The sequence below is a fragment of the Ambystoma mexicanum genome, chromosome 2q (genome assembly GCF_040938575.1).
Source record: "Ambystoma mexicanum isolate Mex_15411 chromosome 2q, UKY_AmexF1_1, whole genome shotgun sequence".
NCBI classification, from domain to species: domain Eukaryota; kingdom Metazoa; phylum Chordata; class Amphibia; order Caudata; family Ambystomatidae; genus Ambystoma; species Ambystoma mexicanum.
In genome coordinates, this window is record NC_090924.1 from 677078113 (window position 1) to 677105388 (window position 27276).

Genomic DNA, 27276 nt, shown 5'->3' on the forward strand with positions numbered 1-27276 from the left:
GAGAAGAGGATAGCGTGGACAGGATGTCCTGAATTTTAGTGGTGAAATGAGAAGCCAGGGCTGTACAGAGCGCCTGGGAGGGAACAGGAAAGGTAGAGACTGCAGTCGGATTGGCTAGATCCTTCCAGATTTTAAAAAGTTTGCTCATGCTGTTAGAGGCAGTCGAGACGCAGGCTTGAATGTGGGTCCTCTTCTTGGAGAAGATGGAAAGTCTGTATTGCCTTTGGAGCAGGCGGCAGGCCAGTTCGTCGGAGGATATGCCCAAAGCCCTCCACTTCCGCTCGGCACTTGCGTTTTAGATCGGCCAGGCCGGAGTCATACCAAAAATTGCACTTGGAGGCAGGCTTCAGACAGAGCATCATGACAGGGGCAAGGATATCAAGAGCATTGGAGATAGAGAGATGAAGGTTGGAGAGGGCTGCATCAGAGTGGGAGTCAGCCGCAGGTATAGGAGGAGGAAATAAAGAGGCAAAAGCAGCAACGGACACCAGCTTCATAGATAGAATGACTGAAGGAAGGTGGCAGTGCTGGGGTAGGTTTTGCCACTGGGACCGATAGCTTCAGGGGAGGAGACTACTGGTAAGGACATGGGAGAATGGACAATGCGAGCAGCAAATCGATAAGTAGAGTTGACTATTGGCAACGACAGAGGTTGGGCAAGAATGAGAGAGGACGTTTGATTTGTTTTCATTTTGTTTCCATTGATCTCTGTCAAACTTAATCCCTTCATTTTCTATTATAATGAAGACCTCTGTAACTTGAAATATGGCTCTTTGTCATCTGTTGATCCCTCGACCTAGGACGCAAGACACCTATCACTTATCACTCATACATAATGGGCATGCAGGCCTTTGGCATGCATTTATTAAACCACTCTGATGATTTGATATGTGTGACATAAGCAATACATAGTTCATGCCAGAACCTTTATTGCAAAAAATGCTGTGGAAAAAAGCAGTGTAATTTTCCGTTTGATCATGTCCCTTAAGGACACTTATTACAATACCGAGAAGTGAGAGGAATCTAGCATACATAGTGCCATATAAAACATTATATTATTCACACTACGTTTTATCCACCATTGGTTTCGGCTATTTCTAACACAAATACACAGAGTATGTATTAAGATCTTTACCAGGCTGCATTGGTGGCTCGATTGTTAAGACCTCAGATAGTGTCTCCCTTCTCAGCCTCACTTTCTGATATATCACAAGGTACTAGACTATGAGGGAAGCTAGAGTAAACGGAAAGAGAGCTGAAGAGGATGATTGAGTATTATAGTAAGAAATGGAAATTAGTGAGGAAGATAGAGTAGTAAGGCAATAGGGGGATATGGTGAGTAACAACCAAAGAATGCACAAAAGGGTATGGGAGGAAACAGGGTATGGATAAAGGGAGCAGGAATGAGCAAGGAAGGAAGGAGGGGATGGGAACATGGAAGAAATGAGATAAGAGAAGGTATGAGGCAAGGATGGGCGAGGACAAGTGGGATGAGGTGAGAATGGGTAAGGAGAGAATAGATTACATTACTTGATTGATTAGGGGAGTATGGGTAAGGAGAGAGGAAGAGGAGGCAAGGAAAATATAGGTAAGGGGAGGAGACTACTGGTAAGACCATGGGATAATGGACAATCCGAGCAGCGAATCAGAAAGTAGAGTTGACTATGTGAGCAATGAGAGAGATTGGGCAAGAAGGTGAGAGGATGGTGAATGAAATAAGCGGATAGGTGAGAAGAGGGTGGTTAAGTAAAGAAGACAGTTAAGGTGACTATTGGTAAAATGGGGAAGAGGAGAATGTAGCTGGATAATGTGAGTGAGATGAGGAGAGGTTAGGTAAGGGAGACAAAGAAAGGTTAAGTGATATAGCTATAGTTGAGGACTATGAGTGGGATGAAGGGAGATTAAGTGAAGATGGGAGGTATGGATTAAGGAAGAAAGGCAAGGTAAATGGATGAATCAAGAATGGATGAGGAAAAGATGGTTGAAGAGCTTTGAGAATAAGTGGGATGAACAGGCAGGGGAGGTAAAAACAGTGTTTTCCATTCAAGCTGGCTGGATGCAATGCGTTTATTTTCATGAAATGACATTACGGGCCCACTACTTTACATTTAGCAAGCTTGTAACTCGCGATTTTGCTCTGCGCAAAGACCATTTAGAATTTGTCACTAACGAAGTAGAAGAATCATGTTTCAACGCCAAATATGCCTTCCTGGAAGGAAGTTCTTCTTGAGGAACTGCCATCATTCTTTCAAAAGACTGTCTCTGTGCCCCCACAACCCCTGTTAACTATCATGTCTCCCCTCGCTCCCCCCTCCCTCATTACTGTCTCCCCTCGCTCCCCCCACCCGTGACTGTCTGTGCCCGCACACTCCCGTTACCCTGTGTAATGTCTCCCCTCGCTCCCCGTCCCCCGTGACTAGCTCTGTGCCCCTTTGTCCCCCGTTGCCCTGTGTCATGCCTCCCCTCCCTCCAGGTCCTCACCCCCTTGCCCCCGGTGCTGTGATATTGCCCCCCTCCTAAACCTCCTGGTTCCCTATCTTAACTTTTATCTCTGCCTTACTCCACTTCCCACTCAGACTATCTTGGTTGCCCCTTATTCCCCTCATCCCTTTACCCTCCTGATGTCTAAAGTCTGGCTATACCCCAATTGCCGTCAGGTATAGTAATTTGTAGCGCCAGCTTTTCACGTTCCCACTCTTCCTACCCTTCTCCTGGCTAGAGGCTGGCATTACACCAATTGCCGTCAGGCATAGTAAGCAGTAGCCGCCTGTCTATCAGCCACTTGGCCCTCCCCCTCTCCCCCCCCCTCCTTCACCCCTCCTACTCTTGCAGCCACTTCTCTTTCTCATAGCACTTACTACTATCATTGTCCCCGGATTTCTGATAGCAGCTCGTCTGACCCACCTCTCCTTCCTTGTTCCCCTCCTCCCTCCCTAGACTACTCTGAATTGTCGTTCGACCTTCTTGATAGTCTCCTGTTTGTTTCCTCTCCTCCTCACTCTCTCCACTTCCCCCAACCAAATCCCCTTGTAACTCTTGCACTGCAACAATTGTCGACAGGCATAGTAATGCTACTGCTCGTTTTGTCTCCTTTTTCCCTTCATCCTCCTAATTGTTCTTGTCCTTGTACTATCAAAAATGATTACGATAGTTCTACTTTTCACATTCTAATTTGTTTCAAGGACCAGTAAGAATGTAACTGTATTCTCCCTTGTTCCCTCCCTCCCTCCTTGAAGCGCTTTGAAACACATTGTGTATAAGTGCTATACAAATAAACAATCAAATCAAACCTCCCACCCCCAAACCAACAGGGATGTTTGCAGAGAAGAAAGGAGCACAGAGAGCAGACTCCATTGACTATTTAAGAACTACTCACTGTAGTCAGACTAAGAATGCAAACTTACTAAAAGGCTCCTTCTTACACAGAAGCTCCACAGTAGAATAAAGGGTTCACTAAGATACACTGCTCTACTCATTTGACTTTCTGAATCAAACAGGTAAAATCCCTTTTAATGCCAGTTTGCATTCAATACTTAGCAAAACCTGCTTCCTTTTGCCATAATCTAGAGGCCAAACGTGGATAAAGAGGTTGTACCCACATGGAATTGCCATTTGATATAATTCACAAAAAGGCCTGGGTGCCGCTAGAAAAAAATACTGCCAAATGACCTGTTCTATGGGAAGGTGCCCACTTGGGAGGGTCTTCAACCAAGTTTCAGGCGCCCGCTCCCACCTTCCCATAAAACAGGTTATTTGGTTGTGTTCGTTCTTGGTAGAGGGGCTCCCAGAACATTTTATGAATTTTTAGGAACTTGGGGTTTCACCCCAAGTTACCCAGGGTAATCGGACGTGGACCCATTGCTCTCTGCGCTTAGAGAGGCACAGCTCCACCTCACTGATGAGGCCCAAATAGGACGAAATATGTGTCTGGGGTTACTGTTGGTACTCTTGTTAGGAGAATTTCCAGGTATTTCGGTGCTGGATTGTATAAACGGTTGGGACCAGATGATATGAAGACTGATATGAAATGGAAAGTTCTCCTCTGTGAAAAGTACAGTGAGCAAAAACGTGGTTGTAGACCCTCCCAAGTGGGCACATTTCCATGGATCAGGCCATATTAATTCTCAGTAGAGGGGCTATGAGACCTTTTTTTGCCATTTGATAGAACATGTGAGGCATTAGATGAAATGTGATGTCCCTGTGACTAACAAACACACCAAAGGTAAACAAGCAATCAAAAGATAAAAAGGGTTCTAAAAAGAATACTGTAGGTTAATAAAACACCCAAAAATATTACCCAGATTGATTATAAGAAAATATAAACACAGAAAGTGACGCTGGACCGAAAGTGGTTGTTTACTTTGTAAAATCACAGGGCCCAAACTCAACATCCTTTGAACATTAAATTAGCAAAATCTTGATTTTAAAAGAGGATTACGAAATCTAATTTTGAAAGCGCTCAAAAGTATATATTGGGGACATAAAACATGTAGAATTAGGGAGGTGGCAAGGGGGGGTAAAGAAGAACAGTTAGAATTTGGGGGCTTTGGGGGAGAGCGCCACAAACACAGTTGAAAGGGGATGAAGGAATAATGCCAAGTCAAATAACAAATATCTGTCGGAACCTGGATTAGTTGAAACATAGATACACATTATTTAACTGATCATATCATGGAACTCTATGGCAGATCACATGCTGGAGACCCTCTAAACATACTGTCGTGCATAATCTGTATGTATCCATGTTCCCGTTGGTGAAAGAGAAGGTTATTTCTAGATAAACCTGTGGTGCATCTGCATCCCCATCTTCTGCCCCGCTGTATTGATCTCCTCCATGCAAACCCACCATTAAGTCTGAGCTGAATCAGAAGAACAGTTTACCAACTTAATGGGTAATTCGGCTTTTCAAAGTAAGGTGAAAAATCAAAAACCTCCAGTACGAACAAAGGTGCTTTAACTGACACTTGGAATATGTATTTCACAAGTCTTAACAATCCACTCTTGAATAGCTGTACCTTCAAAACCATTACATTAAACCTCTTACAGATAAAGCAGTGCCTGTATCAGCTGTTGGTTTACATTGCCCAGAGTGTTCAGTGTGAAGAGCATCAGTATCACCAACAAGACTCCGATACTGTTTCCAGATGTTTTGAATGCAGAAAGTCACACCTTAGAGAAATGTATGAGAGAAGGTTTCTTCTGCACATGTCCACATCGGCGTAACATACACTGCTGGTTGATTTACAAGATCCCTAGAAGGGAGTCCCAATTCTTGTGGTCATTTCTTAAGTTGCCAGTTGCCAATGAAGGGGGTCTCTGCCGCTCAGTGCTTTTGCTCTACTATCACAGGCTCAGCAAGTTGCTGAGATTGTAGTTGCTGAGCAAGCTCTTCAGCATAAACTTTGAAAAGAGGTTCCGGGTCCTAGAAAAAATATAAATTGGTAAATATCAGGCACCAGACACACTTTTGATAGGGTAGGATAAGGGGGAGGGAGGACAAACGTATTCACATACAACACAACTATTGTGCTTTACAGTTCAAATGCTGCAATGGAAAAACTAGCTGAATCATAGATTAGCACTGTACTGCGTTTTGTGACAATGCTGCCGGATTAAACCATACTTACAATTCCTGTCAAGTTATACTAATTTAGCAAAATAACTATGTAAATTAGGACAGCCACAGCTTTGCAAGTGTCACCCAACAACAAAGGGGACATGAAACTTTCAGTAGTAGCTGAACACATTTTACATGTACCTTTGTGTGTTTTATTAGAAACACACATTCTAATGCAAAATAAATAACATTTTGTGGCCCTAATCATCCTCCCTGACAACATACAACCAGAAATTATTCTGTACTGGGTGCTTCCCACATTAAAAATGGTTGATATAATAGAGATCGCACCACACTAGAATCCTCCTCCTCCTGCTCCTTTCTGGTCCGTTTACACATACTCAAAGGAAATCCAGGTTTCACAATGGGTGCATGATAACCATGAATAGGTGTTAAACTTTAAAAGCACTCCAGCATGAAACTGAACCATGCACCTGCCCGCCCACCTCACAAACTCCATCACCAGTCCTTTTTCTTTGTTAGCTCAACACTGTACATGTCTGGCGCAACTTAGGCAGTCCTCTTTCACACCCCAAAATGATCTCTTGTACTGTTTGGAACTCAAGACTTTTTCCTGAATCTCCATTTTTTTATCTGAAGGTTCTGGTATTTGAAACCATTTACTAATTACTCCAAATTTCTCTCTGGAGCAGGTTCTCCATCGACTTTGTCAACAGTGTGCTTGGGCCCCCCAATCATTTGTGGCCTCACATTCTGCTGTGATGCACTTTTCATTAGGGTGTTCAAGTCTTGGCTTTATCACTGGACCTACACCTCTTTATGGATCCTCCTCCAATGACATTCCAGGACTAAACCAGTAGGTGAGCACCCCTCCATTTGTCTACAGAGCACAGCTTCTTAACTGAATTTCTTCCAGCATTCATCCTCAAGACCCTCCCTGCAGAAGCTCTCCTTCCTTACCTGGGGATCATCAACAGCTCCCCAACTCAAGGCACCTTCCCATTGACCCTAAAGATGGGACAAATCCTCCCTCTACTAAAGAAAACCCACTATGAATCCCGACAACCTAGGTAACTATCGCTCCATCACCCATCTTCCCTTCCTAGGTAAGATCATCGAGAAAGAAGTAGCAGCCCAACTGCAGCAACGCATCGACATCAACAATCTCCTCCAAACCTACCAATCCGGGTACAGATCCCGATGCAGCATGGAGAAGGCAACCATAGAGCTGGCTGACGACACCCTCAACATCCTGGATGATGGCCACCCCTGCCTCCTGGTTCTACTCAACCTCTCAGCCGCTTCGACAGACCACCAGGCGCTCACGGACACCTTACATCGGCATATGGGGATCAGCGACCTTGTCCTACGCTGGTTCAAGTCCTACCTGACCAACCGCCAGCAGTTGGTTCAGATGACTCCTTTAGATCGCCAATGCTGCCCGCGCCTGTGGAGTCGCACTGGGTTCTATCCTCTCCCTAGCGATCTTCGATCTATACATCGAGCTGCTGGGAGCCCTCCTAGCTACACACATCCACCAATATGCCCACGACACTGAGCTATACCCAAGATTGACTCCATCAAGGACATCCACAGGCTCAAAACCTGCCTCTCGCTGAGCCAGTCTTGGATTTTCAGAGCATAGTTGAAGCGCAACCCCTCCAGCATCTCTGGCAGACAGCGCACCACCAGAAGCCGGGACACGTGCAGACTTGAAATCTGCTGCAGCAAAAAGGAAAGGACCAGCTAACAAGCCTTCTCTGACTACACCCCTAAGATTATGGAACCTCCTCTCCATCAGATTTACCGCCACAATCCAGCAAAGAACTCAAGACCCACCTTTTGAAGGAGTCTCTCCTACTTAACACCTAGGCCATCACATCACCCCTGTGCCACCTGACTCGCTAGACGCCGTCCACCCCTCTCCTCCCTGCCACCCTCTACAGCTGTACCCCTTCTCTGTGCCCCTCTGCATCTTACCACCCGCTGTACATCTGTTCTGTTACCTCTGTAAAGCACTCTGTTGTGTATCTGTATGGTTGTATACCTGTAACGCTCACCTGGTGTCTTGCAGGGGAGTCTGGTTTCCTCGTAGACTGTCCCACACCCCTTCCTACTGCAATCATGTGGAGCTCCCAAAATGGCATTCTGACTTGTTTAGGGTAAAAGGGGCGGCTTATCGGCAGCGGTGCCCCCTAAAACAAGGTTTGGCATTACTAAAACTAGGACCTCCTCACTTCCCAGATTGTAACCCACTGGGGGCTGGACTCACTGTATGATGCTTTGGCGTGCGCTGTTCCAGGCCGGTTACTTCACTGGCCTTAGCCCAGTCCAGCTGTTGCCAGTTGAGGGTCTTCACACTGTGGTCCTGCTTTTGAAGTGGTTTCTGCAGGCTCTGGCTTGCTTGCTTGCTTTTTGTCTTGAGTGTGCCCAATGTGCTTGCTGTGCAGTTGCTTTATGTCCCTTTTCTTTGTTGTAGGTGTTACATGCAGTCTGGGCCGCCAGGGTTGGAGGAGAAATCCTGCAAGTTAAGTAAAAGTGCTCAAGTCGAGCTGCAAGCTTTTGTTCCAACAGTGCGGTGCTTATAATGCAGTGCTAGCACTTACATGTTGTGTTTGCTCCCTTTTCTTTTCAGATGCAGTTGAGAAGAGTTTTCGGAAAGCTGTATTCAAGGAGCAGAGTGGTCCGAGGAAGGAGCAGAACTTCAGGAGTCTCGAGGAAGACAGGCGAGTGTCCAGAGCGGGTGCGCAGAAAGTACTCTTGCTGCTTGTCAGGTGGCAATTCCAAACAGAAAGCACAGGAGTGGGCCCAGGGCGTGGCTTATATAGCCTTGGGCCTGGCATGCCTCTGCTGCATGGTGTGTCCACACGGTCTCAGGAACAGTGGACGAGGCGGTCATCTTTGGGTAAACCACCTGGTCTATGGCAGTGGCCATCTTGGAATGTTTTTTTTTAAAGCCAATTGTGCACCAATGTGGTCAAGCCGCCCCCTAGTTGCAGTGTTGCTGAGGCCCCCTGAGTAAGCTGGGCAGAGGTCATGACAAAAAAGTGCTCTGTTGCGTCTCGAAGCTAGGTCTGTGCAAAAGAAATACCATACTAATAATAATGTATGTCATACTTAGGGTGACTACCAAGTGGCTCACACCAGGGTCACATGTACCCACAATAACCAGCGATTGCTTGGCCGAATTCAACTGGCACCCAAACTGAGGTAACAGGCAGGCTTAAAGGTAGCAGCACACACAAACCGCGCTGTGAAGTTTAGTACAAGTGCCCACCTGGCTTATAAACTGTCTGGCCAGACATTCAGTACCAGTGCCTACCACGTCAAGTCCCATGAAACTTAATTTCACTGCATATTCATCAGTGCATACATACTGTTAGGAACACCACATTTGCCAATGACGATAAAAGAAATTGAATAAGCACTGATCATCTTAAGGAATGAATCAAATAGTCTCTAAATGCAAATCTTTACAAACCCCACGACTGGTGCTGAAGGAACAGGACAATATGTCCAAAAAACCAAAGGATGAAAAATCCCACTGCTCAAAGTCTCAGACCTCACCATTTACCCATTTTAGCATGATCTCAGTGTGGCCTGCGCTGGGAGACAGATTTCATAGATGAGGAATCCGTATGAGGTACACCCATCAGAAACAACATTACTGAAAGATGAGTAATTTTTTCTTCTTATGGATTCCTACCAACCATGGATTCCTCATTTATGATAGACTCCCATAGCAGTACTTTGCTATAGAGGCGGGAGGAGAGCAAGACCACCACTTAAACCAGAACAGAGCATCCTGCCTAGACTGTAAATCAAGGCAGTAATGTTTCACAAAGATGTGCAGCGAATTCCACATAGTTACCTGGCAAATGTCCAGAACAGGGACTCCACGTTGCAGAGCTGAGGTGGCAGCCAGCACTCTGGCTGAATGTGGTCTGAGGTCCTCAGGCACATCCTTACCAGCCAGTTCGTAGCACTCCAAATGCAGTGGACGATCCACCTTGATGTGTTCTATTTGGTCAGAGCCAAGTCAACACAGGCACCAGCATAAACTACAAAATGCTGGTCATCTGTACTGGTCTCCCTCATCTGAAAGACGCAGTAGCGGAGGGCTCCCACCGGGTTCAGCCAAGGGACTTGTTCATTTACCTTGAAAGGATGAGGAAAAAATTATATATTTTTTTATTTGTTTATTGGCTTTTTTATGCAGAGGTACAGATACAGGCAAATCGCTGCAATGACTACCTCCCGTCATCTACCTCCCGTCATCTGCCTCCGTCCAAACCCTCCGTCCCACCACCCCCAGGCACACACGAAATTCCACAGTAAGCAGTCTGATGGATTATGATATACCCAAAATAAGCAGCTTGTGCGGGCAGTATTGTTCCAGCCACCTGCAGGAAGTCTAATATTGAGGCCCATTCCGACGAGAGCCTGGCTTGTTCCCCTTGTATGGTGTAGGTGACCCATTCTAAAGCAACAAAGTTCCAAAGCTTGTAAAGCCAATCTGCAAGCTCCGGGGGTGGGGTGGTCTGCAAACTTCCACTTATAGGCAATAACAAGCAGTGCCGCCATGTAGAAAATATAAAAGGTTTTCCTTTTGTGTTTCGGCCACATTCGATTGTCCGGGTCCGCTAACCCGAGGAGGATTTCCCCTATGGCCCGTTCCTCTTTCAGGTCCTACATAACTTGTATGATCTTGTTGACCCCCTCCCAGAAGTCCTGTAGCACCAGGCAAGTCCACCACACGTGGAGACAGCGACACTCTGCCCCACACCCCCTCCAACATCGATCTGGGATAGCCGGATTCAATTTATGTAACTGCTTGAGGGTGTAGTGCCATTGGTACATGAGCTTCAGCCAGAATTCCCAGATCTGAATACATCTTGTCAAACGATGACCACAGAGAGGCCCAGCTTTCCTCTGCCATCGTGCAATCGTATTTGCTCTCTCATCTGCTCCGGAATTATTGCTTTTTTGGTGAAGGGGCATCTATAAGGAGCCTGTATATTTGTGAGATCAAATGTGTGTACCCTGGATTTGATGTTAGGAATTTTTCGAAAGGCGTAAGGGGTCTGATTGCTGCTGTGAGATTAGGGGGAGCCATGATCCAGTGGCAGACATGATGGTATGGAAAGCGTTGGGATTCTTGCAGACCCAGTTCGTCTTTACATGTGATAAACCGTTTGATTTCCTCCCCCAGGGACATATCTCCAAGTTCCGTACAGCCTGCCACCTTCCAGTGGAGGAATGCTCGAGAGTTCAGGCCCAGAGAGAACTGTGGATTTTGGAAAAGTGGGGGAAATGTTGCGATATGGTGTAGGCGCACTGCTTGATCCCACGTGTCATTCACTACTTTTGTGATTCCACGGTGGTGGATATTACGGGGTCTGTCTGCTTTTGACAGCCATCGTTTTTCTCCCATACAGGGTCCTGCTACCGCCCTCTTCATCTGCACCCATCTGTTATCCATGTTTTCCCCAAACCAGTCTTTGATAACCCTAAGTTGCACCGCTCAGTAATATTCCTGAAAGTTTGGGAGACCCACTCCCTCTCTGCTTATGGTGAGCATTAGGGATTTCAGTACAATTCAGGGTGTTTTGTTCGCCCAAATGTATTTGGACATCAATTTATCTAGTGTCTGAAAAAAGGCGGTCGGGATGGGGATTGGGAGAGACGGGAATAGGTACAAGATTTGTGGTACAATAACCATTTTAATAGCATTGATCCTCCCTAACCAGGTCACTGATTGTGGGGACCAAGTCTCTAGCTGCGCCCGTATCTGGCTAACAAGGGATGAAAGTTAGCGCTGCAGAGTCCCCTTAGAGTGCGCGTGATAACCACCCCCAAGATTCGGATACTGCTGGGAACCCACTTGAGTTGTGTCGCTTCTTTGGCCGCTATTAGTTCTGCACGATTGACCGATAAGTTCAGAATTTCTGACTTCATGTTGTTAATTTTCAGGCCTGCAACCTTGACAAACCCCTCCAAAACTTGCAGCGCCACGGGGAGGGAGGATACTGGCTCGGTGAGTGTGAGGAGCATGTCGTCCGTGTTTGCCATCAGCTTATGGACTCCCCCATAAGGAAATACCCTTGATTGTTTCTAAGCTTCGGAGCCGCAAATAAAAGCGGCTCTAAATGCAGCGCATAGAGTAGGGAGGAGAGGGGGCAGCCCTGCTTCGTACCACTGTGGAGTATAACCTCTAGCGAAAGGTGGCCGTTCACCAAAAGCCTTGCCGTTGGGTGAGCATAGTTTGCCCGTAACATAGCAATAAAATTGGGGCCAAACCCCATGCTGTGGAGCCTGTTAGAGAAGAACAAGTTACTTACTAACTGGTAACGTTCTTTCGACTGGACGTTCCTCCAACGTATTCCACATCTTTGACATGTAATGTCCACAGCTGTGTACTTCGGAAATTTTTCAACAGAGGGCGTCGATGGCGTTGGGTCGATGTCCCTCGAAGGCCTCCGTCGGGGGGCGACGTCAGAGGATGTTATAAATTGGACGCACACCACCCATAGCCTGAGTTTATGGTTTTTCCTCCAAAACGTGAGACATGCTCGCACACAATGCCTGCTTGACTGCACATAGTCTTGCGGGAACGTAAGCTGCAATAGCATAGGAAATTCTCCAGAGGGGCATGCTGGGAGGACGATGTGGAAAACGTTGGAGGAACATCCAGTTGAAAGAACGTTACCAGTTGGTAAGTAACTTGTTCTTTGAATGGATTGTGTCCTCCAAAGTATTCCACATCTTTGACAGACTCCCAAAGCAGTACCAGAAAATGGAGGAGGGAAAAAATTTAAAATACCCAATCAGATGGCAGAATAAAGAACCGCCTTACCAAAGGGCATATCTTGACCATGGAGTGTGTATCCAGGGAGTAATGTTTGTCAAAGGTGTGAATAGAAGCCCATGTCGCTGCGTCACAAATATTCCGAATAGGAACTCCCTGCTGCAGGGCTGTAGAAGTAGCCACGCCCCTAGTGGAATGAGCTCGTAACGCTTCAGGAGGGTCCTTGCCCGCCAATCTAACATTCAGTAATGGTGAGGATAATCCACCTGGACAAGGTCTGTTTCTTAACAGCCTGGCCCAATCGGTGTCCAGCATACCCCACAAAGAGTTGATCGTCCACTCTGACCCTGGACATCCTAGAAATATAAAAGCTCAGAGCTCTCTTAAGGTCCAACCTATGGAGTCGCTCCTCTTCCTTACCAGGATAAGGAGGAGGATAGAAAGAACGAAGTACCACTTTCTGGCTAAAATGAAACTGAGACACTACCTTAGGTAGAAAGGAAGGACGTACCCTCAGTACAACCCTATCCTTGTGGAACACAGTAAAGGGCAGCTTAGATGAAAGTGCCTGCAATTCACTCACTCTGCGAGCAGATGTAACCGCAACCAAGAACACCGTCTTGAAAGACAACAGGCTCAAAGGACAAGAGTACAAAGGTTCAAATGGAGCACCCATCAGGAATTTCAAGACCAAATTCAGATCCCAAACCGGTACCTGAAACGGGGACGGCAGGAACACATTAGTGAGCCCTTTAAGAAATTGGGAAATCAAAGGAATCTTGAAATAACATTCTTCAGAAGAGCGCTTGAAGATAGACAGCGCTGCCAGGTAACCTTTAATGGTACCTACTTGAAGGCCCCTGTGGGCCAAAGAAAGTAAGAAAGACAGAACAACAGGAATGGAACATGAAAAGGATCAACATCTTGTCCTCTGCACCAGCCGCAAAACTTACACCAACGGTACAAGGATTTGGTTGCCGGCCGCCTGGCCGAAATCAACACCTCCATCATGGCATCTGGGAGGTCCCAATCCTTAGAACTCGACCTTTCAAAATAATAAGCGTGAAGGTTGAGAGTCTTGACCTCTGGATGGAGAATCCTCAGCCTGGCCTCTGGCACCAGAAAAATGCAGGATGCCATGAGGCCGAGCAACCTTAAGAATTCGAAAGCCGGGAGACGCTGGGCATGTTGAAACTTGTCCACCATCTGCACAATGTGATGAGCCCTCACCTTGGGAGGCGAGCACTTCCAAGGACGTATCCAACACAGTCTGATGTACTAGAGCTGTTGGCAAGGTGTCAGATGCGCCTTCTTGAAATTGAGGGAGAGCCCAGCTTGTGGAGGGAGCGGCAGGTGAGACCGAGATGATCCGTCGCTTGCTCGGGAGAATGCGCATGGATCAGCCAGTCATCCAGTTGGGGGTAGACGTGAATCCCCTCTCGCCTTAGATACGCTGCCAACAGCATCATTAGCTTGGTGAAGACCCTCGGGGTGGAGGTCAAACCGAATGGCAGGATCCAAAACTGAAAGTGCGAGCTGCCAGCCGCAAACCTCATGTACGTTCTGTGCTTTGGATGAATCGGCACATGAAAGCATCCTGTAGGTCCAGAGACACCAACCAATCCTGAAGTCGAGGGGCCTGGAGCACCTGAGAAAGAGTGACCATTATGAACTTGTCCTTCCTGAGAAGTTTGTTCAACCAATGCAAGTCCAAGATGGGTCTCAATCCCCCGTCTTTCTTTGGAATAAAAAAATATGGCGAATACCATCCCTTGTTCTTCTCCGCTACAGGCACCAGTTCTACAGCGCCTTTCTCCAGCAGGGTCAAGATTTCCTGCACAAGGAGCAGATCTGGAAACTTCAAAGAGATTCTGTGGTGGATTTTCATGAGGCCGCTTTAGGAAGGGAAGGCAGTAGCAGTGGGCTATTGTATCCAGAATCCACGCATCTGAAGTAATTGCTCGCCATTCTTCGAGATGGTGAGACAGTCTGCCCCCAACCGGCGAACAATGGAACATAGCCTCATGCTTGTTTTGGAGTGGCTGCGGTAGCACCTGAAGGCAAAGAGGCAGCTGTTTGAGGGGCTTTGGCACCCCTATTTCCCCAACCACCAGGACTACTTTTTCGCTGGCCCCTATGACTGGCGGCTCCTCTCGTCCTACCAAAAGAGGAGTAGCAACGAAAGGAAGCTCCCCTCCCCTGCTGTCCCCTAGGGCAAAAAGGCAGAGGTTGACACACAGCTGCGCTCAAAGATTTAGCTGCAGCTTTTGAGGTCTGCAACCTCTCAAGGCTCTCGTCAGCCTTGCTGTCAAACAAATGCACGCCATCAAAGGGCATGTTCAAAAGACGGGCTTGCACATCCGGAGCAAAACCCGACTTCCTCAACCATGCAAATCTGCATATAAAGGTGCTCGCAGCCATGGACCGGCTAACACTGTTGGCCGTGTCCAATCCCGACTGAAGGGATTCACACATGGCATCCTTGCCATCTTGCATGAGAGCACGGACCCCATCCCTTTCTTCCCCTTTGGGAATATGCACAGCCGCTAGAGAGAAACAATTCTACAGAGTATGTGAAAATCTTGCTAAAGCACAAGTGGAGTTGGCCTGACTTCAGCGCCATACTACCCGCAGAAATCACCTTGCGTGCCCAACCATCAAAGCGTTTGTCGTCCCTATCAGGAGGGATGGTAGGGTACGAGGCCTGCCGCGAGGTGTCCATAGCTGCCTGAACCACCACACTCTCGGGAGAGGGGTGAGAGGAAGCTGGGGTCGCTACTGGAAGGGTGGTATTTTTTAGTTAACGATTTGTTAACTGCCGGAAGAGATTCCAGTGTCTGCCAAGCAGCCACCACCATTTTCTGCAATGTCAAATGAAAAGATAACACTGGGTCCGAGGATGGACCTTGATCCAAAATATCAGTTAAGTCATCCTGAACAAAAGCTTCCGGAGGACTAGACCAACCAAGATACTCAGTGACCCTAGCCATCAGTCTCCTGTAGGATGACTCAGCATGAGCCCCAGGCTCACATCTGCCAAACTCCACCTCAGAAGAAGTGTCCAAGCCACTTGCATCATGAAGAGATTGACGTAACTCTTCCAATGGACTGTCACCAGAAAAGACAGGAGCCACATCAGGCTCAACAGGGTCAAATTACAAATCTGCACTCTTCTCATCCTCATCAATATCATCCAGAGGAAGAACAAAATCCTGCCTGGGGACAGAAGAGGGTCTGGAATCCTTAGCAGGCCTCACAGACTTGGAAGTAGCCTTCCTTGGAGGATCCACAGTACCAGGGACCTCCATCGGCAAATTCCTGCCAAAATGCCCCGAAGGCATCGAGGGTGCCGACTGCTTCGGCAACGCCGCCGGGGGCTAGTGTGAAGGCAAAGCTTCGACATCCGTATCCAACTGACACAGCGCCAACGGCAACCTCGAAACCTAAACAGATTTCTGCGGTCTCGCCGGGGACGAGGACCGAGATCTGGAAGCACGTCTCTGGCGATCATCCGGAACCTTGTCCGAACGGGACCACGAAGGTTCCCGATGAGAATCGCGCTCAGGAACCGAGCACAAATGCGCACGAGCCACAGACCAAGACCGTTCCCTGCCGGCTTCTTCCGAAGGCGTGGACGGAACTATGTCCTGGGATTGAAAAATCGCAAGCATCTGCTCCCTGAAGGCTGCCCATTCTTCCGGAGTCTAGGACTTTGTAGGACAAGCCACTTTCCTCGAGGTGCCATCCTCCGAGGAGGACGGGGAAGGTGACCAGTGACAGCGCTTCCGGGAATGCCGAGGGAAGGAGGACGAATGGCAGGAACCACTCCGGGACCGAGATCCCCGGGACTCCTTCCGATGAGGAGAGTCGCCCCTCGAATCATTGGTGGACATCCCCTTAGCAGCTTTACAGGAGTTACTAGGTTTGGAACTCCTACATACCTGTAACTTCTCCTTACGCTCCCGCAAGGACTTAGCAGCAGCGACTGGCATTTGGAACAGTCATCGGTGTCATGAATCTCACCCTGCACCACAGACAAATGTGATGCAGGTCCGTAAACGACATCTTACACTTGCAGTCCCGGCAAGTCTTAAAGCTGGGCTGCGGAGTCGAAGAAGACATTCACAAGGAATACACGAGGCGCGCCAATTCTCCGAAACAAACACATTTGTGGAAAAAACGGAACTGAGGCTACGGACGCCATGCGTCCTATTAACATCTGGTGACGTTGCCCTCTACGGAGGCCTTCGAGGGACATCGACCTGACGCCATCGATGCAGGACACCCGCTGCCGAAAAATTTCTGAAAGTACACAGCTGTGGACATGACATGTCAAAGATGTGGAATACTTTGGAGGACACAAGCCATTCAAAAGGACCATTTCACCTGGTTGAAGACCATCAAATGTCACCAGCACTGCAGGGTCTCCTTTCTTCGCGACTTTCTAACAAATGGCAAATTCTCCTGAGGTGGTTGTGTGTCTGGCTGTCCTGAATGAACCCGGTCTGATCCGGGAGGATCAGTAATGGCATCAGCTGCACCACCCTATTTACGAGGATATTGGTATAAATCTTAGCATCCGTGTTAATGAGTGCAAAAGGGCGGTAGGATCCGCAGTTGGTGGGATCTTTTACTGATTTGGGGGAAGAGGACTATATTAGACTTCCACGAAATCTGTAATTTTGCCCGTAACTGCAAAGGGGTTAAAGAAGGCCACAAGTCTAGGAGTCAGGGTTGTCCTGAACCGTTAGTATAAGGAAGCTGGGTACCCATCAGGACCCAGTGATTTATTGGACGGAAGGTTCGCCATCGCATATAATACTTCCTCCTGTGTGATGTCCTTGTCAATGGCATCCCTGTCTAAAACCGAAAGTGTCTGTACGGGGTGCGGACCGGATATACTCATGTTGTAGTGTCTGATCAGGATGGTCCGAGGCGTAGAGAGCCGAGTAGTAGGCATGGAACTGTGTGGCTATTTGTTTTGTGGTAGTGACCTTATTGCTCGGTGAGACTTCGAGCTCCAGGATTGTTTGGGCTGCGCTTTTCTGCTTTAGTTGTCTAGCCAGGTGTTTGTCAGCCTTATTAGCCTTGATATAGTACCTTTGTCTTAAGTATAGCTGGCTTATTTCGGATTGGTTTGTGTATACGAGGTCTAGTTTACCCTTAGCGCATCCGTATTGCCTACTCTGTCTCCATTCGGTGCATGATCTGTTTTACCTCGGGTTCGAGATCAGATTCTAATTTACTCCTAAGCCGTCTCCTATGTGTCTCGGCCGTGATAAGTTCCCCCCCTCATTGTTGGCTTGAAAGTGTCCCAGACCACGCCCACCGGAGTATCCGTCCCCGAGTTATATTCAAAGAATCCTACCATTTTGCATTCCAGGTTTTCACAAGTGGGCGGATCTAAAAGTAGGGCTCTTGGTTATGACCAGTTCCATAGCCTGGATTGCTGTGCGAGTAATATGAGGGCAAAGGTAATCGGGGCACGATCTGAAATTGATATGGTATGGGTGTCAGTTTTTGCAAAGCTCCCAATGAGCGTGGCCGAGGCCCAAGCATAATGTATTCTGGAGAACGATTTATGGACATGTGAGTAGTGTGTATATGCAATTTCCTCACCCCCCAGGGAGGTCCAGATGTCCCCAAGAGTCAACCGCTGGAATCGTGCATTGAGGGCCCGAGAAGCTGGAGGCTGGGCATGTTTTGTTACGCTGCCCCTATCCCTAACTGGATCCCAGGCTATGTTTAGGTCCCCCAAGAGAATTGTGTCTCCTACGCTAAAGTGTTCAGGTTTAGTGATTAGCATTTTCAGGAAGCCATCGTGGCCTACGTCTGGAGCATAAACCGAGGAGACCGAGGGTGAGCAAGCCGAGTTGTAGGAGGAGAAACAAGAATCGGCCTGCCATATCTGCAAAAGACTTCAGAATAGTCACTTGTGTACCTTGTTTAAACGCAATGAGTACCTCCGCCCTTTTCTCCCCGACATTAGCCTGCATAATCTTGGGGTATTGACCTTGCTTCAGCTTGTGTCTGTCCTGTCTCCCGACGTGGGTCTCCTGGAGAGCCACTAGATTGGGTTGGTATTTAGAGAGGAGACACTCCAGTTTTCGCCTTTTGACTGGGGTATTCAGACCCCGGATATTAAGCTTTAGGCATTGGAATGCGTGTCCGACATGGGGTGTGTTTGTTCGCTGAAGCCCGCCCCATTGCAAGGTCATTCATATCCGGTAGGTGTCTCTTGTGTGTGCCGTTGTCCCACCCCCCTGTGTACCCTCTCCCTTCCCACCCCTCTTGTCCCCTCCCACCAACCCGACTTCCCCCCTCCCCTCCCTGGTGTAGGCCACCCGTGCTACTCTTACCATGGACTCCGTCCACGGAGATGACCTACCGAAGAAACCAGGAGACAAGTGCAGGGTATCCTAAAACCTCGATTTTGACTCAACCCCACCCCCGAACTCCTGGGGCCATTGGCTTGAACACCTTTGGTCGCCCTCCCCAGGCATTTCTCAGTAGCAGTTCGCCCCTCGTTCCTCATTAAGCATCTCCAATATGTGAGTACCTTGCCGGGATGCATGAGGTCTATCACAGCCCTCAGAGCGCCATGTCTTTTAGATGAGGTTGGTACCCCCCCTTCTTGTTAGAGTTGAATCGGCCAGTCGATGGGCCTCTATAGACCGGCACCTGCAAAAATTCTTCCTGTGAAGACATTTCTTATGGAAGCTTGTGCTTTTTCTAAGGCAGTGAATGTTCCGACAAATGTATCCCATCTCCTTTACAAAAGCATCCCCAAAGAGGAGACCCTGCGCTCTCTCTCCTGCCTCCTAAGACGACAGGTCTCCCAACTTATTGTCGATCTTTAAGAGCATTGATCTGAGTCTTTCGGACGAGATTGCGCAGTTCGCATTTCCGAGCATGCTCTTTGGGCCCAACCTTTTTGATCGAATTGTTGACCATTCCCAGTGCCTTGGTTTATTTTGGCCGGTTGATGTAGGTTCGCTCGTTGCGTGCTCCTCTTCCTCAATGGCCAGCAGTTTTGCTCCCTCTTCCAACGAGCCGATCCGTCGCTGTTTCGCTTGACATTGAAACACCATCCCAAAGGGGAAGGTCCATCTATACCAAATGTCCTCGTCTCGGAGGGCTCTAGTGACAGGGGCGTTGTTTGAGACAAGTCCTGGAATAGTAAGATGTTAGCCCCATTGTACGATATTTGGTTTGCGCTCTTTGCCACCGCCAGGATCTTCTCTTCGTATTATAATCGTGTATAGCTGCCAGGACATTCCTTGAACTTGCCCCCGGATCTGTTTTACAATGGCCCACTCTGTGTACCCTATCCAGTCTGACCTCTGTTGCGGTCTCCTCCTCCAGAAGGTCAGCAAAGATGCTGTGGACTGCCCCCTTCAGATCTTTTTCCAGTGCATCCTCCGGCAAGCATTTTATACGGATGTTGGATCTCCTGGAACTATTTTCTAGATCCTCAGTTTGTAGCTCAAGATTGTGCGTCACATTTGCCAGTTCTATCGGCACCTCCAACCTCCTGGCATCCTCTGCCAACTCCTGGAGCGCCCTTTCATTGGTGTCCACCCTCTGCTCAATTTTACTTCCATCCGTTTTCATTTCCTGCAGGGCAGTTGCCAGATCCTCTCTCATTCTGTGCATTTGTGTTTGGACAGTGTTAGCAATTTTGTTGCCAAATTCAGTTAAGAATTATTTGAGGACCGCATGAGTAACTGCTTGATCCTGAGTTCCGGGCTGCGATGGGTCTTCGCTATCCGACTGTTCCTGAATGGACCCAATCGGTGGAGAGGAGGTCAATCCACACCCCTACATCCTCTGAATGCTGACCTCCTGGGCTTTTTTTGTGGCTTTTGAGGAACGTGGGGGATCTTTACCCCTGGACTTTGACATTGTTCCTCCTGCGGTGTGCGGGGGAGGGGGCGGCCTGCCCTTTGTGACAAAGCACCCGAACGATGCAACGTTTTTCCCAGGCCCCTCTGCACTACAGGAAGGACTGTGTCAGGGTCTTTTAAGAAGCGGCCGGGCCTCTGTGGACCTAGCTGGGGGTTATATGCCCCGCTCACAATGCTTAATGACAATGCCTGAGTCAAGGTCTGTGGGCCAGAAATTATGGATTGGGTTGAGATGGCCCACTGGTGCGAGGTTGCGCAGCGCACCACTTTGTCTACTGCGCTGGGGGAAGTGAGTGCTTCCGGAACTGGGTATCCTACTGCACGTTACCCTGAGCGCTGCTGGCCTGCGATTATTCTTTGAAAGGGCTCATCTTGCTCACCCCGATCAACACCGGGTGTCCACCGACATCCCACTTCCACCAGGAGGAGGTTGTGTTCGGCGCCCCTCCTGAGCATACTCCGACACCGGTGGGCCGCCGATACACCTCACCGCCTTCTCGGCCGCTTACGGGGGCCCGGGCTCTTTGTCAGAGGTTTCACAGTTCCTTTGCTGTCTGCCCAGTGTGTCCCACTGCGGTCTGCCCGTTCCTAGGCATTAGAGGCGGCCGCAGAGCACAGGCTACTCTTCTGTGCCTCGCCTCCGGAACAGCCCAAAGTCAATGTTGGGCTTATGGTCCGTGGGCACCTCGTTGTCCCTCAGTGCACGGGCGCTGTTTAAAGCTGCAAATTATGTGTCCTGGGGTTTAGGAACGCATCAGTCATGGTGTGCTCTGTACGGCCACCATCATGGAATCGAAGATGGATCTTATGAGAGAGATGGAAATCTGAGACCACTTTCGGGAGGAAGGGTGGCCTCTGTCAAAATCACCTTCTCCTTGGAGAAAACCAAATAGGGAACTTTAACTAATAATGCCGCAAGCTCGCTCAGTCACTGGCCTAAGTGGAAGTGATGGCAACCAGGAAAAGATCCATACGGGTGAGTAATTTCAGTAGGGGGTCAAACTGAGCACCCATAAGAAATGTTAACACTAAATTAAAGTTATATGCCGGAACAATAAATTGGCATGGGGGAAACAGATGACACAATCCCTGAATACATTGCAGACTGTGGGGATTGTGAAACGCAAAACCTGCTCTAGGGTTCTCTTGAAAATTGAAATATCAGCAAGATACCCCTTCACAGTGGCAAACTGCACACTCTGGGCTAAAGAAAATAAAGTCCAAAATTGAAGATGTTAAACAGGTAAAGGGGTCCAGTTCAATCTCACGACCACCAAGCCAAAAATGGTCACAACCTATGGGCATAAATGGATTTGGTGGCAGGTCTCCAAGCAGAAAGGAGCATTTCCAGGGCCATGCTACAACAAATCCAATTCCTTAGAGCTCAACCTTTCAGCAGCTAGGCATGAAGGTTCAGGCTTTTGAGGTTCAGATGGAGGGCCCATTCTTCCGAATGGGAGAGCAACACCACTCTCCGTGGAAGGCGCCAGGGATGACAGATGGACATGTCCAGCAATTCCAGTACCACATTCTAAGGGCACAGTCTGGAGCAATAAAAATTGTGGACCCAGGTGCAGTCTGAGAACCAGCAGAATGGCCGGGATCAGTGCAAACACAGAGTATGTCGAAAGTCCTCAACTGTCAGTGCGTCCCTCTGAGCACCCTGTCGAGGCAATTCCCTGCAGCAGAATCACATGCACTTCCGGTTTGCACTGGAAGCAAAAAAAGGTCTACACGAGGAGTCCCCCTCTGGGAAAAAATTACAGAACTTCCTGGCACAGCTCCCACTCAGGGAATGCCGAATTCGGTCTGCTGAAAGCATCCAAAATGACGTTCTCTGTCCCGGTAAAATGAGCTGCCATCAGAGGCATATTGTTCTCCAGTGCCCAGTACCATTATCATATTGCTTCTCTGCACATGAAAAAAAAAAAGGATCCCACGCCACTTGTTTGTTAAGCCCAGCACAGTCTAGTGCTGTACTGACGAAAGGAACGCAACCAGGGCCAGCCTGATCACTCGAGATGTATTCTCTGCAGTCTGAAGGAGACCACAAATCGCTCACAGTCAGGTCTTGTGGTTGAGCACATGCCTTTCAACAACGCGTCCGACTAGTGTCAGTTGGGGCCAGGGTTGTTGAAACAGAGAGCCTTTCAACAGGTTGTTTCTAAGGGACCACCATTCTAGTTCTCTGAATCCTTTTTTTTTTAAATTCTTTTTATTAGGTTTTTTTTAACAAACAATGCAACTTCATTTTTGGGCGATAATTGTCATACCTGCTATAGTTAGCAATACTTGAGCTCTTTCTCTAGCTCTTAGGTCCCCTTGCTTATCTCCGCTCTTGATGCCCAATAATGTTCGTTCCGGTGCCCTGCTTCCCCCTTTTCCAAATGCCTGTTCCTGCGCGAGTCGGATTTCTTTCCAAAAAGGCTCTATTTTTGGGCACCTCCACCATATGTGCTCCGCCATGCCCTCCTTCCCACAACCCCTCCAGCAGACTCCCGATGTTCTGGGGTATATCCCATGCAAGCAAGCTGGTGTATAATGCCACCCGAAAAGGATTTTATACCAGGCTTCCTGAATTTGGGAGGCTCTTGCTATTTTAGGGATCTTGTTCCACAATTGTTCCCATTCCCTCTTTTCTATACCTTTGCCCAATATTTTCTCCCATCTCCCCATGTAAACCCAGCTTTGCCTCGGGGTGGCCCCGTCTAGTATCTTATACAGATGTGAGATCAGCCCTCTAGATCCATCATTTGTCACTAGAAATTTCTCAAAGGCGGTTGGTAGCCTGGTGGCTGCCTCTTTGTTCTTTGGGTGTAGAAGCAAATGAAGTAGTTGGGAGTACCGCATCCTCTCCCCCTCCCCCAATGCGAAGTCCCTCTTGCAGTCCACGTCTCCGAATACATTTGAGACCTGTAGAAGGTCTGAAGTATGTCCCTGAAACTGAGATCACAGACAACTGATAAGCCACTGAAGTGACCTCTTGCACAGGTGGGCCTCTAGCACTACAAAAATGCAGGAGGCCATAACACCCAGTAAGTGCAGGAAGGGAGAGTCTGGACCCTTCAGTGATTGAAGGACACACATCTTGGAAATGCTCACCACTTGATCCTGCTGCGGGATGGACCGACCAAGGAGTGTGCCCAAGATCGCCCCAATAAATTGGAGGGACTGAGAAACCTGAGATGTCTTGATGTTTAGGAATAAGTAAAAGCTGTGCAACAGTCTGCACATTTGGAACAAGTGTGCCGATGCCTGACCTCAGAAAATACCTTTCCTTCTAAGGCGAGCCACTACCACTGCCAGCAGTTTGAAGACCCTGGCTGCTGAAGAGAGACCGAATTGCAGGACCTTGAATTGATAGTGGCAATGTCCCACTGCAAATCTCAGGTACTTCCAGTTCTTTTGGTAGAAGGACACATGGAAATAGGCATCCTGCAGACAACCAGCAAGACAACCAGTCCTGCAGGTCGAGGGGTTGAAGGGTCCGAGCCAAATTAACCACCATGAACTTGTCCTTGCCCATGTACAGGTTCAAGAGCTGCAGGTCTAGTTTCGGCCATAAGCCCCCATCTTTCTTCAGCACCAGAAAATAGGTTAAGTAACAGCACTTGCCTCCTGAGTGGGGCACTGGTTCTACAGCCCCTGTGACAGAAATTGACAAACCTCCTCCAACAGACAAGGGTCTGAGGCAAGCACTGATCCATTGGGGAATGGTTTGGAAGGTGTTGAGCGAAGGGGAGTCAGTATCTCTGGTGAACAACTTGTAAGGCACAGGTATCGTATGTGGTGAGAATGCCCTCCTTGCCGAACAGGGAAATCCTATCTCCCACACGTGTGGTGAAGTCCTTTTCACAGGGGTTTCACACTCTGGGTTGTTGAGGGTACAGCAAAGGTAACAAGCCCCTCTTGGAGCACCTCTGCCGCATCCTGGAAAGGGCTGCATTTCACTGCCTGTTCCCTGTGGGTGTAGCGGGAGAAGGAGCAAAAGCCCCATGGGGGCCATAGGCGGTTTACAGCTGAACCATGTGACTCAGACTTGGCAGCCACCTTTTGAGGACTGACATTCTGGAGGGACCTATCTGCTTTAGCCCCAAACAAGTTGTTGCCATCGAATGGCATGTCCAGGAGTTTAGCCTGAACATCTGGGGTGAAACTCAAGGTCCTCAACCATGAGAACCTAATCAACACAGTTCCTGTTGCCTCTGTTCCGGCACACAGTCAGCCCAACTATGCTTGACTGAATAATCTGATGGTGACTGTTCAGTAAGATTTTCAAAGAACTGGTAAATCTTCCTGACCTGGGTCAACCCCAGAACCTTTTGCTTTACTAGTGAGTGGGAACATTTTCCACACTCACAGAATCTTGTACTCTTTTTATGGGTGTCATTTTTTGACTCTCCATAGTGTCTTTTTAAAGTTATCCTCTTTAACAACTTATTGGCAGGCAATAAGTGCCCGTTGTTGCTGGGTTGCCCTAGAGGCTCCCCTTTTAACTTTCTTTTGCTAACCTTGAGAGAACTACAGTTCCCAAAGGTAGAAAGGATCTTTGGATCCCTTTTTTTTTTTAAACTTTGTTTTTATTGACATCATACATATAAGGTAGGGTGCAGGGGCAATCCCTGCCAGCAATACATTGAGCAAACATCGATGGCAGCTTACATTTTTTATTGTTTTATCTTACCCGCCAACTCCCCCCCACCCCAACTTTTTGAACATACCAGGTCTAGAGGTTTTGCGGGTTATAGAAGCTGCGGAGAGAACATTCGGATATCAATATGTTATTAGACATACAATTTGACATAATGGGGTCAGATCAGTTCACAGCGAATAGGTGGCCCCAGGTAGGTCCCTGGGGTTAGTGGAGAGATGTGTGAAATGGGGGCGTTAAGGGACGTACTTTACAGACGCATAGAGATGCAATCATTAAGAAGCACTGCGGTCCATTCCTGTACAAAATCCGACATGGTGTCATTAGTTATCGCAGTGAGTTTTTCATAGGTGAAGATCGACCTAAGTTTACAAAGTCATTCCTCCTTGGATGGAGCTAGGACATTTTTCCATTTTTGAGCTAGTGCTAGCTTCCCCGCCCTCAACATGGCCCCAATGACTCTCGGGAATGCAGGCTGTTCTGTCTCCGGCATAGGAGTACCCAGGAGGACTTCCAGTGGATGTAAGGTCGGGGAGTACCCTTTTATGTCCTTGATCCAGCTGAGCAGTTCCGACCTGTACACCTGAATGACCGGGCATCCCCACCACATGTGAAACCAAGTGCCCCGTTGTTGACATGTCCTGGGGCAAAAGGGGGGATACCTCTTTAAACATTTTGGACAGGGTGGCTGGAGGACGATGCCATGAATGGAGTATCTTAAAGCTATGTTCCATGGCAGCGGTGTACAGTGAACCCGTGAATATAGATTTAAAGATTGCCGTCCATGTGTGGTCGTCCAGCGTCATGCCCAACCTTTCTTCCCATATTCGTTTGAAGGGCTGCCTACCCTCCAGATTAGCCCTTATCAATGTGCCATAAAACTTAAGACAGGGAGCCTTTCCGGGAGGCGCTTTTAGCTAGGATAGTTTCGAAAGGTGTGAGGGGGCGTTTGAGGTTATCGGTCCACCGAGGGTGGGTCAGGATCCCTTTCAGGCGCAAATATTCAAAGACTGAGTGCGGGTTGTCGCCCAATGCCTGTCAGCTGATCATATTCTATGAAACCCTCCTCCCGAGAGAGTTGAGCAACCCTCTCCAGGCCCAAGTCCGACCATGCCTGTGTGTCTCTAAAGCCACTGGTGTCTAGATCGATGGGGGGGACCCCACAGCGATGTTAAAGGGGACGGCCAGGATGACAGCAGCTTGTTGTCCTTGTTCGGCTTCCAGACTGCCCAGAGGACCGCTAAGGTTGGGTGCGTTCTGAGGTGGTGGGGGGGAAGGAGGGAGGGGAGGGGAGGGCCTTAGGGGGTGCCCATAGGAGCTGCTTTGTAGTAAAGTCTAAAGTCCGGGAGGCCAAATTCACCATGAGACTTGGGAAGAGTTAAGGTAGAAAATTTGACTCTTGTTCTTTTGCCGGCCCAGATGAACTGAAGGACTCGGGACTGTAGTGTCTCAAAGAAGGCCTCCGGGATCCCCACAGGGAGGGCCGCAAAGAGGCAGAGTAGGCGGGGCAGGATATTCATTTTAACCGTGGCCATACGCCCAAACCAAGAGAGTGTGAGAGGTGCCACTCGTTTGAGATCACTACTAATCTTGGCCAAGATCCCCGGGAAGTTACATTGATAGAGTTGTGACAGATCCCTGGGAATGGTGGTGCCCAAATACCTGGTGGAAACCCGCTCTATTCTCACTCCAAGGATTTCGGAGTTACCCCCGATGTCATGGTCCCCGGGACCCATGGGCATAATGCTAGATTTGGACGTGTTCACCTTAAGCCCCGAAAAGGTGCCATAGTAGTCTATAAGTCCGAATAATCGGGGTAGAGAGTCCTGAAGGTTAGTCAGGTAGCCCAGGATATTGCCTGCAAACAGGGAGACTTTAAAGTCACAATTGTCACATCTAATCCCTGTGATTTCCTGGTCAGCTCTGATCGCTATAGCCAGGGGCTCCATTGCCAAGGCGTACAGAAGGGGTGACAAGGGACAGGGTTTCAGCACTTTACAACGGTCCCTCGGCAAGAGTCTTGGTTAATGGTGGCACCTCAGATCCGCTGGCCCTATCTGGATCCCTTTTAGATTTTATTCTGTGAAGCCAGAACTCCCACTTTATGTGTAGTGGTGGGGAGATACAATGTATCCCCTTTCACACTAAAACTAACAATTCTGTTTCAGGGACAAGCTTACAATCAATGGCTGGTGGCAGTGATACCTTGTATTCACTTGGTGCACCTTTACTGCAGGCTGTGTTCACAGCTGCAGTACAGGCACCCAAGGGTGCCCATTTTACCAAAATGGCCACGTCTTCCTTTCTCACCATTTTAGTGTTTCTTGTCCTT

The 27276-nt window shown here is 48.4% G+C and overlaps 1 protein-coding gene across 5 annotated transcripts in view; it reads right to left on the bottom strand.

Annotated features, from left to right (window-relative positions):
- Window positions 1-4332: 4332 nt before the first annotated feature.
- MRPL28 (mitochondrial ribosomal protein L28) overlaps window positions 4333-27276 on the bottom strand; it is a 413414-nt gene continuing 390470 nt past the window's right edge. For 4 of the 5 annotated variants that reach the window (XM_069647853.1, XM_069647855.1, XM_069647852.1 and 1 more), the window contains one exon: window positions 4333-5422. In XM_069647853.1, coding sequence (XP_069503954.1) covers window positions 5324-5422 — 99 coding nt within the window. In that variant the 3' untranslated portion in view covers window positions 4333-5323. The remainder of the gene's footprint in view (window positions 5423-27276) is intronic. The other variant, XM_069647856.1, reaches the window with a different exon arrangement.